The 15,457-nt window shown below is 39.5% G+C and overlaps 1 protein-coding gene, 1 long non-coding RNA gene and 1 other non-coding gene across 4 annotated transcripts in view; 2 read left to right on the top strand and 1 right to left on the bottom strand.

The window, feature by feature from the left end:
• The first annotated feature begins 254 nt into the window (after positions 1–254).
• Positions 255–1,948, top strand: LOC132529661 (uncharacterized). The gene is made up of 2 exons (XR_009543527.1): positions 255–607; positions 1,797–1,948. It is a non-coding gene; the product is annotated as an uncharacterized LOC132529661 (long non-coding RNA).
• A 3,385-nt stretch (positions 1,949–5,333) lies between these two features.
• MON2 (MON2 homolog, regulator of endosome-to-Golgi trafficking) overlaps positions 5,334–15,457 on the top strand; it is a 120,741-nt gene continuing 110,617 nt past the window's right edge. For both annotated transcript variants that reach the window (XM_060165669.1, XM_060165668.1), the window contains exon 1: positions 5,334–5,619. In XM_060165669.1, the coding sequence (XP_060021652.1) occupies positions 5,509–5,619 (111 nt within the window). In that variant the 5' untranslated portion in view covers positions 5,334–5,508. The remainder of the gene's footprint in view (positions 5,620–15,457) is intronic.
• LOC132530140 (U6 spliceosomal RNA) lies at positions 13,298–13,404 on the bottom strand. The gene has a single exon (XR_009543696.1). It is a non-coding gene; the product is annotated as a U6 spliceosomal RNA (small nuclear RNA).

The raw sequence follows: 15,457 nt of genomic DNA, 5'->3' as shown, positions 1-15,457 counted from the left end.
ACGGAAGCAAAATGCATCTGCTGCTAAGATCAATCAAGCAGTATGGACACCAAAGGTTTTTCTAGTTTTCAAACTACATTCTAGGCTCTTTGAAGCCAAGCTTTTCCTATATTCCCATGGGGCCTGGCTTTATGGTTGAAACTCCTTTCTCTCTCATTTTCTCATGCACTATTCTTTGAACCCCTACTGCCTGAGGTATCTAAAAATAATCTAACTAGTACACCATGAAAAGGAGTTTGGAGTTCAATCTGAAAACAATAATTATAAAAGGGATTCACATTTTCATTTCAGAAAGAAGACCCTGGGACCAATGTGGAAATAAGTTGAAAATGGACTGGAGGTAGAGATTATACTTTGGAATCTGTTTTAAATCAGCGAGAGATGGTGATGGATGATCGATGAATTGGATTACGAAGAGGGATGAATGAGCAGAATTTGATTCAGCTTAGATGTAGTCAGTGAGGGAGAAGGAAGAATCAAGTCTGATTCCTAGTTTCCTCGTCTGGGCAACCAGATGGATGGTGATGCCTTTCATTGAGAAATGTGACGTATGAAGAGGACCGACTCCTTTATGGGGAGGAGTGGCAGGTGCCGGTGAAACTTCCAGGTAAAGAAGTCCAGTAGGCAGTGGAATGTTCATATCTGGATCTCACACAAGAGCTCTGGAGTTATAATCTTGTGTATAAGGGCTTGATATCATGAATTTCAGAGATATCTGAATAACAATTTCTTGTTTTATTTCCCTAGCACTAACTTTAGGGATGCTCTTGGACTAGGCTGTGTTAGCCTAGGGAAGCTGAGAATATAGGATTTGTTCATATCTGAATATCCTCTGTACTGCACCTTAGCTATCACACTGTACATTGTATAACTCTGAGATTGATGAGTTACCTTGCCTAGGTGAGGCAGTCTCTTCAGAAGGCTATGTATAGGACCGGTTTAGCTTTACGTATATAAGGCTAGGACTGAAGGGGAAGTAAAGTTTCCAGAAGGTCTGATGTTATATATTCCAGAAGGTCTGAGTATTTGGAAGGTCTAGAAGCTTGCACTTTCATATCTTGGTTGATATTACAACTATATTCCTTTCTGTATCCCTTAGATATGTAAATCCAAGTGTTATCCCTATTGTGGTATTTCTGTTAATCTGGACATTCTATTGGTATTTGTCAAAATGGAGGTTATATAGGGTGATATCAATGGATTGGTAGGAATTGAAGTCATGGTGTGTATAAGATCACTTGGGAGGATAAATTAAGAAAAGAGAGCTGGGAACAGAATCCTGGGAAATACTAATATTTATGGAGTAGGTGAAAGAGAGAAAAGTCCAAGAGGAGAATAAATGAATGATGACGAAATCTCAGGGATTGAACAACTAGCAAGGTAGATTGAGTAATATTTGTATGTCATCCTTAAACTGAGATAGATGTTTCAGAATGATATTAGATGTTTTCTTCTTACACATGAATACATGCTCATTGTTAGATTAACTTTCTAAAAGATTCATAACAAAGGCTCAGAAAAAGATGGGTTTCCTAATTTTCAACTAGAAAGTTAAAACTTGTTGATAATTAAGTCTATTTAGAAGTTAATAAAACACTTAGCGTGAGTAATGACCTCAAAAGTTACCTTTTTCTATTTAAAACATTTACTCAACACTTAATGTGTGCTAGGTATTGTGCTTTACCTGCAATATCTCATTTAGATATTAGAACTACCTCATGAGATGGCACTTGTATTTTCTTCTTTTAAAGAAGTAGAAGGCACCCCAATATTCATTGCAGCACTGTTTACATTAGCCAGGTCATGGAAGCTACCTAAATGCCCATCGACAGACGAATGGATAAAGAAGATGTGGTACATATATACAATGGAATATTACTCAGCCATAAAAAGGAATGATATTGGGTCATTTGTTGAGACGTGGATGGATCTGGAGACTGTCATACAGTGTGAAGTAAGTCAGAAAAACAAATATCGTATATTAACGCATATATGTGGAACCTAGAAAAATGGTACAGATGAACCGGTTTGCAGCGCAGAAGTTGAGACACAGATGTAGAGAACAAACGTATGGACACCAAGGGGGAAAAGCCACGGGGGGGTGGGGATGTGGTGTGATGAACTGGGCGATTGGGATTGACATGTATACACTGATGTGTATAAAATTGATGACTAATAAGAATCTTCTGTATAAAAAATAAATAAAATAAAATTTAAAAATTAAAAATAAATAAAGAAGTGGAAACTGAAAATTTGAGAGGTTAAATAATTTGCTGGAGTCACCCAGATAGTAACTAACAGGGCAGAGATTCAAATGGAGGGCTTTTTGACTTGAGAGCCTGAGGCTTAGCTACTATTTGATAATGCTGTAAAAGCATTACTTATGGTAGTAAAAGGTTACATTTATCAGGCATTTATTAGTGTGATGTTCAATGAAGACAGATTCTGTAGGCACATTACACTCATACCAACATTTACAGGTGTGCTACAATTTTAAAAGTACTTCCTGATATACCCGAAAACAATAATACATATTTGAAAAATTTGTTTTTGGTACTAAAAGAGAAATGATTCTGTTTTCAGAATGCTAACTCCTGAGTTTATCTGATTTCTTAACTTGTGAAACCAAAAATTGTTTTTACCTTTGCTAACTTGCTTGGTTTTGGAATAAAGTCATGCATTGTTCCTGGGGCAATACAGCCTCTCTGGGCATATGTAAGTGGAAAACTATTTGTTCTTGTTTTTTTTTTAAAGAAATTTACAGAATACTAGATATAGGTAATTGTTACACATTAAGAAAATTTTGGCGTTTCAAATCATTTTGTGTCACTTTTAATTAATGAATTCCAACTGCATTCCCTCAACTATATATAATAGAGATGTAAAAGACTCTAGGAAGATTGATTTTGAGTAAATCATGCCAAAGTTACTAATAATGAAAACAAATAGGGCTTCCCTGGTGGCGCAGTGGTTAAGAATCCACCTGCAATGCAGGGGACACGGGTTTGAGCCCTGGTCCGGGAAGATCCCACATGCCACGGAGCAACTAAGCCCATGCACCACAACTGCTGAGCCTGCAAGCCACAACTACTGAGCCCACGTGCCACAACTACTGAAGTCCGAGTGCCTAGAGCCTGTGCTCCGCGACAAGAGAAGCCACTGCAATGAGAAGCCTGTGCACTGCAACCACGAGTAGCCCCCGCTCGCCACAATTGGAGAAAGCCCATGCACAGCAACGAAGACCCATAGCAGCCAAAAATAAATAAATTTATTAAAAAAACAAATAAATTTCAATAGAAAAATTGGCTACATAGGAAAAGGCACTAGATGGGATCTCAATCCTAGAGCAGCGGTCCCCAAACTTTTCGGCACCAGGGACTGGTTTTGTAGAAGACAGTTTTTCCACGGATGGGGTGGGGGAATGGTTCAGGTGGTAATGTGAGCGATGGGGAGCGATGGGGAGTGGCAGATGAAGCTTTGCTCGCTGGCCGCTCACCTCCTGTCATGCGGCCAGGTTCCTAACAGGCTGTGGACCAGTATTGGTCCATGGCCTGGGGAGTTGGGGACACTTGTCATAGATTACTAGGCCAGTTATTAGAGGCTCATTTTTAAAAAGCTCCCTGGGACCTCAAGAATAACATCTGCCACATATTCCTGTATTCTGCCAAAGTTTTTTTTTCTTTTTACTTTGGAAATAAAGCTTTAGTAGAATACAGCTGTGCCCATTCCTTTGCATATTGTATGTGGCTGCCTTTGTGAAAATTCTGCCAAAGTTTTTATTTTTTAGCTAAATTCACATCTTCTAATACAGCTGTCAAATTTCCCAGAAGTTGTGTGATAGGCACAAATGATCCAAGCTACTGTTTTAGGACCTCCCTACTTTTACCTCATCTGCCACCTTTATTCACCCGTGCTTTGCTTTGTCTCAGAGGAAAAAAAAGAAAAATTGCTTAGTTTACAAATAACTTGTGGTGCAAGGCCTTCTTATTTTCCAACCAACACTGCCGCCCACTGAAAATCTCATAGGTCCCTGTCTTCCGTCCTGTAAAGGTGTCATTAGCTCAGTTGTCTGAAGGTGTTCATTTCTTCATCTCCTACCTTTACCCTGGTTCAGGCTTTCCCTCTACCTTTCTTTGCTTCCTACTCATTAGCTGCAAAATGTTTTGGACAAAAGTATAGTGACCTGGATCTTCGTAGAAGCACAGATGACGTTTCTGTTTATCTTTGCCTCCCATGTGTTTGGCACTTCAGACCTAATGAAGGCTTTTATATGGGTTCCTTATTTGAGCATCAAAATGCTGTTTTTAGTAGGGTATCCATTCATTCAACAAATATTAATCGATCACCTACTTTGCGCCAAGCACTGTTCTAAACACTGGAGATACAGCAGGGAACAAAACAGAAAAAAACAAAACAAAACAAAAAAACCCAACGCTTCTGAAACTTTCATTTTAGCGAGGAGACAGACACGCAGTAAAGGAGGTGAGACAGATCGCAGAGCGCCAGGTAGGTGAAAAGAGGAATTCTGGCTTTTACTTTGGGCAAAATGGAAAACCAGCGGAGGGTTTGGAATAGAGGGCAGTTTAATGTTCCATTTTACAGATTAGGAAAATAAGTGACGGCTCCGCAGTAAGTGCACCAGCATGCTTTGTACAACTTTGTGGAGGAATTGCAATTTAGGTCCTCAGGGGGAAAAAATTAACAGAAGGTAAGCGTTGATTTGGGGCCACTAGCCCCGAGATTCGAAGAGGCAGAAATGAAGAGGGACAAGACAAATGAAGATTAATCCGAAAGGAAGCAAACTGTTTACACCGAAATACAATTTAACACAAACATACGCAAAGAGGTACAACAACGAGTACCAGGGGCTCTATTCAGACACCTGTCACCTAAAAGGAAGCGAATCTCGAGGCAAACTGCGCCTCAAGCCGGCTCGGAGGCCGGGAGCGGGGACCCCGGGAAGCGCCCCGGGCCTGATCCGGGCCTGCCCGGAGCGTGACCACGCCCCTGGCCACGCCTTGCCTGAGGCTCGCCGCCCGGGTTGGCCGCGGCGGAGGCGGTGGCCGCGGTGCCCGGAAGTGCAGCTGACGTGTCCCGGCCGCGCTCGGAATTGTGGGCGACTCGGCTAATGGCGTCGGGGAGTCTGGGAGGTCTGGGGAGACAGCGCTGAAGCTTCTCACCAGCTTGGCTGGTGACAACCGGTGTGGCCCAGCCTGCGTCAGCGGGAGGGACTTGCCCACCTTGTGGGCTCCTCTGCCAGAGCCGGCGGAGGCTAGCGGGGCGGGGCGACTGCGGGGGCCCCTCGGATAAGAGCCGGGGGAGTTGCGAGGAGGCTGTCGGGGGCGCTCGGGCTCGCTGCCCAGGCTGGGCCGAGCCCTCGCGGAGCCCTAGAGGCGGACAGCCCAAGGGCCGGAGGCTCCTGGAAGGAGCTGCCTGTCGCCCCACGGAGCTGACAGGTGCCGGAGTTCGTTTGCGCCGCTCAGAAATTGGCACGGAGCTTGGTGGATCATGTCTGGCACCAACAGCCCCGAGGCGGTTAAGAAGCTGCTGGAGAATATGCAGAGCGACTTGCGGGCCCTGTCCCTGGAATGCAAGAAGAAATTCCCACCTGTCAAGGAGGTAAGCTTCGGGCGACTTCGGGAGAAGGCACGGTGAGCATAGCCGGTCCTGTTAGACCCCGTCCTTCACTTGCATCCTCCAGCCCTGTCTGATTCCCCTTTGGCCCTCCACCTTTCCACATGTACGAACCGGTGGTTTTTTCCACAAGCGTTTTTATAGTTTGCTTTGGCGAGTGTGAGGCGCTTTCATTTTCTCTACCGTCCTGTCCACCAGATTTAGGAACGAAGTTCGCGGCTTGAGCCGATTCAGCGAATTCAGCTAGGTGTATGGCACCCTCCCCTTTTCTGGCCGTTTTCAAACACTAAATTGGTCACGGCAGGATTCAGAAACTTATGTTCGTTGCTTCTAAAAACTAATAATCATAGTTGTTGTACAGTCTGTGCCCCTTTGCGTTTATAGTATATATCGCTCAATTGGAAGTAGCTTTCCTTCTTTGTCATGGGTCATGCAGCTTAACTCTTACCAATCTCATGAAGTATTCAATTATCTAGAGACACCTGACTTAGGACAAACAGTGAAGAGCCACAGGAGTCATTTAAGCCTTGTTATGAGCAATACTGTACTGAGAAGTTTGGGCTTAGAGTCAAATAGAATACACCTGAATTTAAGTGCTAGCAAAACAGAAAGACATCTTACTTAACCTCTTTGAGCTTCAGTTTTCTTTCTGATGTAAAAGAGGGTTAAATAGTGGGTTTATTACATTATGATGAGAAAGTCTTAAGAGGGAAAAAGCGTATTATTAAACAGGCTCAAGTTAATAATATATACAAATTAAATTCTCCAAATAGTTCCTGAATTGAAATTATTAACATTTAGTCTCTATTGGCTTTTTATCTTAAGATGCCATTTTATTTCTCTTAAACTTTTTAAAGATGCTACTCAATTTCTTTTCACGTTTCTGAAATAAGATATTTCAGTGACATTTTTGTAAAAGCAATTATTTTATATTTCTTCCTATTTAATGTAGTTTGGAGTACCTGCAATTTCATAATTAGAACTTACCCAATAAAGTTTGAATTTTAGACTTCTAAGTAACCGTAACTTTTCTGTAAGTGCTTTGGTCTCATCATTCTTCAACAAACTCCATCTAGTATTTTTTTTTAATAAAGTAAGAAAGTATTACCTACCCAATGATGGAAACCAGATGTGCCACTTTTGGAAAGATGACTATTATAAGTTTTATTTCAGTCAGTAGTTTGTTGTGATATCGATTTTCATTATTTTCTCTATATGATCTGTTCAAAGTTATAAAAAGTATTTTACAGAATTTGGCCAAAAAACACACAAAAAAACAATTTGGCCATTTTAAATAATTTTAAAGAAATAGGCTGTTCTAATTGTAAGGAAATTAGAAAATTTCAAATCCTGTTTTGTAATTTTAACAATAATTTATAGAACCGGCTATTCCCAGTTCTTATAATTCATATAAAAATTGTGATTCCTCTGTATCATAGGCTTTTGTGGGCTGGCTTGCGGATTTAATTGCCATTTATTACATTATTTCTATTGGAAAATGCATTCAGAGCTCCAAACAGTTAATTTACAAAGTTCTAAAACTCAGTCCCTTTCTAATCTAGGAACTTTCAATAAAGCTCATTAGCTTTTTTTACTTGAACCTTAGCTAAAGAGGTATTTAGTAATTGCACCTAGTCTTCTAGGTTATGGCAAAAGTAACTTTTGGTGTGATTATCTCTGATACATAATTTTGTGTATAGTACAGGCTCCACAAGAATTTGTTGGATATAAGAACTTTGACTTCTTAACCAGTGGCACTTTTAATATGCTTAGGGCAGTCCTTTAGGAATTGAAAAAAAAACCTTGACTGTGTCACAAGTGTAAAACAAGAATGAAGTCATTAGCCTAATAGTGATGTTTTTTTAGGAGAGAGGCTTGACTTTCAAGAAATATTTTGGTTGAATTAAATTTTCCCTGGTAATTTGATAGCAGTGCTGTATTTTGACTTTTGTTCTTAAAAGAACTGGTAAGTTTTTAGTAGTATTTATTTTTTAGGAGGGTGGGGGTCAGGGGAGAGGTATGCTTGGTAGACCCTAAGGCAAAGCCTTTCTATGTATAAGAAGCTTTTCCATCTGTATACTGATTTGCTGGTTAACATTCTCCCAGTATCTTCACAAACATTATCTGCAAAATAGTCATTTTGAACTACTTAAAAGCCTACTCAAGAACTTAATACAATACAGTGCTAACTGCATATGTGCTTTGGAATGGTTGTCTCCTTCCCCATTACTTTTTTTTTTTTTTTTTTTTAGCTGCGTTGGGTCTTCTTTGCTGTGTGAAGGCTTTCTTTAGTTGCGGCAAGCAGTGGCTTCTCTTGTTGCGGAGCACAGGCTCTAGGCGCGCGAGCTTCAGTAGTTGTGACTCATGGGCTCTAGAGCGCAGGCTCGGTAGTTTTGGTGCACGGGCTTAGTTGCTCAGCGACGTGTGGGATCTTCCCGGACCAGGGCTTGAACCCATGTCCCCTGCATTGGCAGGCGGATTCTTAACCACTGTGCCACCAGGGAAGTCCCTCTCCATTACTTTATAAACAAGGTAGAATGAAGTGAGACATTCTATGTTTAGTCTTTAAGTTTTAATAATTTCTACCTTTTTGGCCATAGTGCTTGGCTTTAATATTTTTCTTAATTAATAATAAGCTGGATTTTTTAAGATTTCAAATCTGTTACAAAAACAGAAGAAAAGAGTGTTGATAAAGGATAATGTCTTACTTACTGATATTTATTACTTATCTTTGGATTTTCTACAGTTTTCTCCAACTTAATTGTTTTCATTTACAAAACAATTTGCATATTAAGTTGTTTTTATAGTGGCTATAATATCATTTTGTCATTTTATAATATAGTAATTAAATAATAACAGCAATAGTCCTTCCTCTTTTTTCTCCTTATTTTCCTTAAATACGAATTTTCATGCTTCAGCAGTATAACTTTCTTTCTCTTTCTTTCTTTATCTATCTCTCTTTCTTTCTCTCTCTCTTTCTTTCTTTAATAAATTTATTTATTTTATTATTTATTTTTGGCTGCGTTGGGTCTTTGTTGCTGCGTGCAGGCTTTCTCCAATTGCCGCGAGCGGAGGCTACTCCTCACTGTGGTGCACGGGCTTCATTGTGGTGGCTTCTCTTGTTGCGGAACACGGGGTCTAGGCGTGTGGGCTTCAGTAGTTGTGGCACGCAGGCTCAGTAGTTGTGGCTTGTGGGCTGTAGCGTGCAGGCTCAGTAGTTGTGGCACATGGGCTTAGTTGCTCCATGGCATGTGGGATCTTTCTGGACCAGGGCTCGAACCCATGTTACCTTCATTGGCAGGTGGATTCTCAACCACTGCGCCACCAGGGAAGCCTTTTTTTTTTTAGTGTAGGCATACTAGCTAATTTGTTCTGGAATATTTGTATGAAAAGTTTTTTTCATTGTCTTAAAAATTACTTTAAAACTTTGTAAAATCACTTTGGTGTAATTGATATTCAGTGGCCTGCAGAGGCAGGAAACTCTGAGGTTTTATGTATTTAACGAATAAAACCTTTTTGGTCATTTCTGTTTGCAGGCACTACTCTGTGGAAACAGATGAGGGGGATCTAATTGAGCCTAGAAGTGTGGTCAGAGCGAGTTTGTAATTCCTGAGCTGAGTCTTTATAGGATGAGTAGAAGCCAGCCAAGAGAAGAAGGGGGTCATTCTAGGCAGAGGAAATAGCACATGTTTGTATTCCACGTAAAAGAAATTTCATGCTGAAGGTGATTGGAAGCCATTAAGGCTTTTTAAGAGAGGGAGTAATATCAAATTTATATTCAGTAACATTACAGTAACAGTACTGAAGGGAAGAATTAGAGGGGATTGAGATTGAGGCATAGAGAGCAAATTTTATAGAGATGATTGTCTGCACTGAGGTAGCAGTAGGGGTAGACAGAAAGTGGCTTGCATTGTGGTAGACATGGGTGAAAGAGAGAGTATGGATTAGAGAGATTTAGCAGGTAAAATTACCAGGGCACAGTGACCTTTTTATAATGTAGAAAGCGAAATCTGTGATACCTCCCAGGTTTCTGGCTTGGGAAACTGGGTAAATCACTAAGAGGAAAAAATGTTTTTGGAGAAAATGAGTAGTCATGAATATTAAGTTTAAGGTTTATGTGTGATATCCAAGTGGAAATGATCAGTAGGTGTTTGAAAATGATGGTTTGGTACTTAAGAGGGAAATCTAGAATTTTAGATTTAGGCATGTCAGTTATACATGTTAGTAGAAACCACAGGAGTAGATAAAATGGCCCGGGAAGAGTGTATAGAACGAGAATATCAGGAGGAACTTTGGGAAATAACAGCATTAAAGGGAAAGAGGCAGCTGGGGTGACTAAGGTTAGGGATATGGGAGAGAAAGGGAATACTTGGCTAGAGCAAGGTCCTTGAGAAAGCTGGAGTTTCAGGGGCTTAAGTGTATGAACTGGCTTTCAATCTGAGAAGGGACACATTATCTTCTGACAGAAGAAGGGTAAAAGAAAAAAAATGGATTTGAATGTAATAAATTTGAACGAGGGGCATAATGGAGGGATAGGAATTTGTGGACAGTTTGACCTATGGCCTCTGTTTTCTTGGTAAGATAGGAAACAAGCTTGTTGCTAGGAGTAGTTTGTGGTGAAAATAGTGATAGGAAGTTTGAGGGGAGCAGTGGATCACTTTGTAGAAGTGAAGGAGAAATTGACTTGGAACACTTAAGAGTCTTCACAGGAAAGGTGGTTGAAATGATGATGGATCATGAGATCTAGGTTGGATTCCCAAAGAAGGCAATCCAAGACAACTTTGATTGATTGCAAGATGGAAAGGTTAAGGGACTAGCAGCAATTTAATTGAATTGGAACACTTTAATCCAAGAACAGTGGTATTGGGGAGTGAGAGAGCTAGAAGGATAAGGACAAAAGGGACAAAATGGAGATATTGGATTTCACATTGCCAAGTGGTGCTGCACTAGAGGATGATGAAGTCCAGGGAGTGGGTGATAGAAGAGGAAAGGGAATGAAGATCATTTGACTTGAGGTGGTTAGAATTAGGATTGAGGATGGGTTTTTTCTCTCTCTTTTTAAATGAAGTGGAATCAGTAAGGGTGTATATAATAAAGCACAAGTAGTCTTCCCAGGTATGTACTTTGTTTCTTCTTATACATTTAAGTTTTGGTTGGCAGGGATTTTTGCCTATAAAAGCAAAGGTTCCTGTGGTAGAGTTCCTCAGTGTCTGTTGTTTTTATGCATTAGCTGGCTGAGCGGGGACCCTTGGTGAGAGAGATGCCCTCTACTTACCATGACAGGATTTTCCCTTCAACCAGCTATTTGGGGACTGAGGCCCAAGTCAGCTGGCTCTTCTGCTAGGGTGAAGATCTCATTTTCAGGACCTTATGACAGTGAAGAATGAGGGCTGGATCATGTATACATGCTTAATTAGGAGCTGTTTTTGTTTAGTATCCTATAACGTACTATAGTTTTCTTCCTGTTGACGTTGGTCAGAGAAATTTGCTCATGATACAGCCAGTTGTGTTCTTTCCCTCAGCATAAATAATAAATCCATGTTTTATACACTGAAATAAGTTTTCACAATTTATTCAAAAAACTTGTCAGCACTAGTCAGAGCAGTATGACAAGTGTGGTAAGGAGTTATAAATTATTTTGGTCAAGACTTACTTTCCTGTATAATGCAATTTTACATAGTTATGTAGACATGCTAGTGATCTTAGATTTTGACTCTACTCTTTTTTTTTATGCTGCTGTTGACTTTATTCCAGGAAAGGTACATTAGATTCCTAGGGTCTATTAAATTCATCTTCTTCTGATAAATATTTTAGATGTTAACTTCAAGAGTAATATAAGCAGTAACATTTTCACTAGGACATCTAGGAAAATTTTACAAGCTTATTGCAGTATTCTAAGAGCATTTTACAATGAGAGCTTTTTAAAAAGCTTTTGATTAGTATCTAGCGTGTTTTATATATTTATGAAAGTACCATAGCCACTGAAATTTATTGTTAAAGTGTAAAGCATACATAGCTTATTTTTTTACTAAGATTTTGACCATTGTATTTTTACTTTCATGAAAATGAATAGAGAGCAAAGGACAATGAAAACATAGTTTAGTCAAAAAAGAATGTATTATCTTCTTAGCATTGTGCTTTGGTGACATAGAAGAAATAAAAGACATTGTTTCAGGCTAATAAACCAAAAAGGAAGACAGTCTCCAGAAATGAAAATATTTTCCTCCTTTTTTCTTTTATAGAAGTGTAGCTTATTTTTAACCATGTAGAAAATAGAGGGTTTTGCTATTACTCTTATCATTTAATAGAAGTTAGTTTCTTAAGTGTAAATCATGGCAGGAAATACAAAAATCAATGAGAACCTGCCTTTATCTTCTTGAAGTTAACTCAAGAGTTGCGTAAAATACTGTCTTTCCACTAAGTTAGGAATGTTGCATCCATTGACTCTATTGCAACATGGCTATTTGTTGCTATTCGTCATTCTCATTTTGACTTTTGTAACATTCTACTTTCCTATTTCTCCTTCCTCTTTCAGTATTCCTTCTCGTTTTCTTTACATATAGGTGTATCCCAAGTTCTGTCTTGAGACCTCTTCTTTATCTGTGCTCATCTCCTTTGCGCTCTCATCTATCTCCCATTGCTTCTGGCCTTACTACAGTGCTGATGACTTCTAAGTCTACTTCATTAACGCTGCTCTCTTTACTGAGCTTAGACCTGTATTTCCAGCTGTCTGTTAAACACATCTACCAGAGTATCTTTCACATACTTCAGATAGAACTTCTGGTAATTGAACTTACTTTTCTAAAACTTGTCCTGTCCCCACATTTCACTTGTTCTGTTAATGGTATTTATCACTGTTGCTTACCTTAGTTATATGTGGCTGTCTTCTCTCCCTCAACTCTCTTTACGTTGTATTCATTGTCAGATGTTCCTTCCAGCTCTGTAATTTCTAACATATCTCACCTCTTTTCTATTTTCTTAGCTATTATTCTAGCTCCAGGTTTCAATCTTATGACTGAGCTTTGATGTGCATTAATGGCACAAAAGACCACTCTGTATGTTACCACCGGAATAATGTACCTGAACAGGTCAGAAACTCTCAGTGGCTACTCTGTACTTAGGAACTCCTCAGCATAGCATTTCAGACCTTATTGATCTTCCCAACCTTTCATCACCCTCAGTTTTTCCTCAAATGTGTTTATAATTCAGCCAAACTCTATTGCCTGCTATTCATTCTCCAAATATGCCCATATTCTCTTCATATGCCAGATATGCCCATTTCCAAATACTCCTTCCCTCTTCCATGCTGTGGCTTTTGAGGTTCCTTTTGCTGTCCTGGAATCACCTCCTTCCATTTTTTTATAGCTAAAATTCTACCTTTAATTTAACCCATGTTGCTTATTTATTTGTTGCCTGAATGAACCAACTTTACAGATAATGTCCTCATTTCTTCCCTAATTCACTCATTCATATATTCATTCATTTGCTCCTGAGATAATTTTTGAACACCGGCTGTGTGCCATGTACTAGCTGGTGCTGGGGCAAGAACAGTTGCAGCTCCTGCCCAGACTTTCCAAGCTAATATGTTTTCCTCTGCTTTCTTAACTTTCATTTAAGCTTACTTTATAAGTTATTTCCTTATAACTCTTTTTTTAACATCTTTAAAAATATGGAACGCTTCACGAATTTGCGTGTCACCCTTGTGCAGAGGCCATGCTAATCTTCTCTGTATCGTTCCAATTTTGGTGTATGTGCTGCCGAAGCGAGCACCCTTATAACTCTTACGTTTTACCTTCTGCTATGGTATTTCTTTTCTAAATTTCTCCTTAAGGGTCAGTTTTGCATCTTTGTTTGTCCTTCTGTGCATCATAGTTCAAAGCATTTGTATTTCTGAGAGGTGCTAATTAGATACTTGTAGGAGATTAAATTTTTAAAGAAGAAAAAAAAGGGATACCATATATGTAGGGGTACCACATATATATCTTTAGCTATCCACATGTAATCGGCACTTCAGTCTTTCATTTGATATGTATCTTAAAGGAAATTTGTTTCCTAGAAGCCAGAGGGTTTTTTTTGTTGTTTTTGCGGTACGCGGGCTTCTGACTGTTGTGGCCTCGCCCGTTGCGGAGCACAGGCTCCGGACGCACAGGCTCAGTGGCCATGGCTCACGGGCCCAACCGCTCTGCGGCATGTGGGATCCTCCCCGACCAGGGCGTGAACCCGCGTCCCCTGCATCGTAAGGTGGACTCTCAACCACTGCGCCACCAGGGAAGCCCCCAAGCCAGAGGTTTCTCTTTGTTTGTTTTGTTTCTATTTTTTAGTCCAGAGGTTTTGAATAGGATGCCATATAGGTATATATTTTTCAGAGCTTTGGGATTTTAGGCTAATTACATGTAACAGAAGAAAAGTTTATTGGTTTCAATGTAGTAATTGTTTAATGAGGATATTGTCCTCTAGGGAGTGTTCTAGATCTATTAGGTATTCCCAAGTGAGGACTTGACTTTAGGTCTTTTGATTTTACCTGACATCTGAAATCGTAAGTCTACAGGCAGCTTCATACTTCCCTAGTATCTTTTGAGTACATTATTCTCCTTAACTTGCCATTAACTTGAATTTCACATTTCTTCTTTAGGTCTTGTTTCTTGCTACATCCTGTGAATAATTAATTTGGAACTTTGGTAAATTTGTTTTAATTTTGAGGCTCTACTCTCATAGATGTTATAAAAAGTAAATATGTTTTTGTTTTGTTTTTTAAAATACAACATAGAAGCTTTGGTGAAGAGAAGCGTATTATTATTATTGTAAATTTGTATGTGGTTCTAGTAGTGGACATTTGCTAACTCCCTTCCTAGCATTCATTCCCTCTTACTTCTTTCAGTGGTAGGCTGCACTCGTCCTTCATTTTCAACCCTTTGAATTTAGGTGAATTAATCTCATTCCTTGCTCCAGGATACCTTGATTAGTTTAATCTAATTTAACCCTCCCTATCCGCACCTCTATTTCTGCCCAAGTCACATAATGCCAGTGAGTGATCCTGGAAAGGGAAAGCTTCCTCTCTCTTCCTCAAGAGCTACTGGAAGAGACCTTTTCTCTCTTTCTGGATAGTGTCATATGAAGTTGTGAGGTGTAGAATGGCTGGAACTAATTTTATTGCCAAGATTGGGAGCAGCCTGAGGATGAACCTACCCAGGGAACAGGACAGAACCAAGAGAATGGTAGAGAAATGAAACTGCAGTCCTGATGACATTTTGTCAATCTCTGGATCAAATTTCCACCATATTTTTATTTTTCAGTGAGTGGGCAGTAAAGTCCCTCCCTCTGTTTAGAACTTTTCATTTGTTTATTTAGAAATGTTCATTACATAGCCCCTGTATGCTAGGCACTGTGATAGGCATTAGTAATATGGGGAGATGAATGAAATATATTTCTTATCCTCATGGGGCTTACAGCTAGAGTAGAGAAACAGACATGTCGTAGGAGGAATGGGATCAACCATAGGTACAAACCATAGACAGCCCACAAAGATGGAAGGGCTTTTTGATACTTGCCATAGAAAGAAGGTGGTGGAAAAAATTATTTCTGTCACTGCTCATGGTACTACAGGAGTGCCAAAATCAGAAAAACCTGCACTATCTTCATGTTGTTAGCAGTGTTTTAATTTCAGCAAAGCTTTATTTGTCACATTACCTTAGTGTTCACTTTATTGTGAATGTGTTGGCTTTATAATTTAAGAGCTATAAAAATAAGGAGTTTATTCCTAATTTTATTTATAAATACTTAAATTTGTCACTGACTGGATAGGTCCATGAGATTTTTTTTTTTT

Source organism: Lagenorhynchus albirostris, chromosome 11 (assembly GCF_949774975.1).
Source record: "Lagenorhynchus albirostris chromosome 11, mLagAlb1.1, whole genome shotgun sequence".
Taxonomy (NCBI): domain Eukaryota; kingdom Metazoa; phylum Chordata; class Mammalia; order Artiodactyla; family Delphinidae; genus Lagenorhynchus; species Lagenorhynchus albirostris.
The sequence above is the reverse complement of the archived record's forward strand: the minus strand, read 5'-3'. Positions and strand labels throughout refer to the sequence as shown.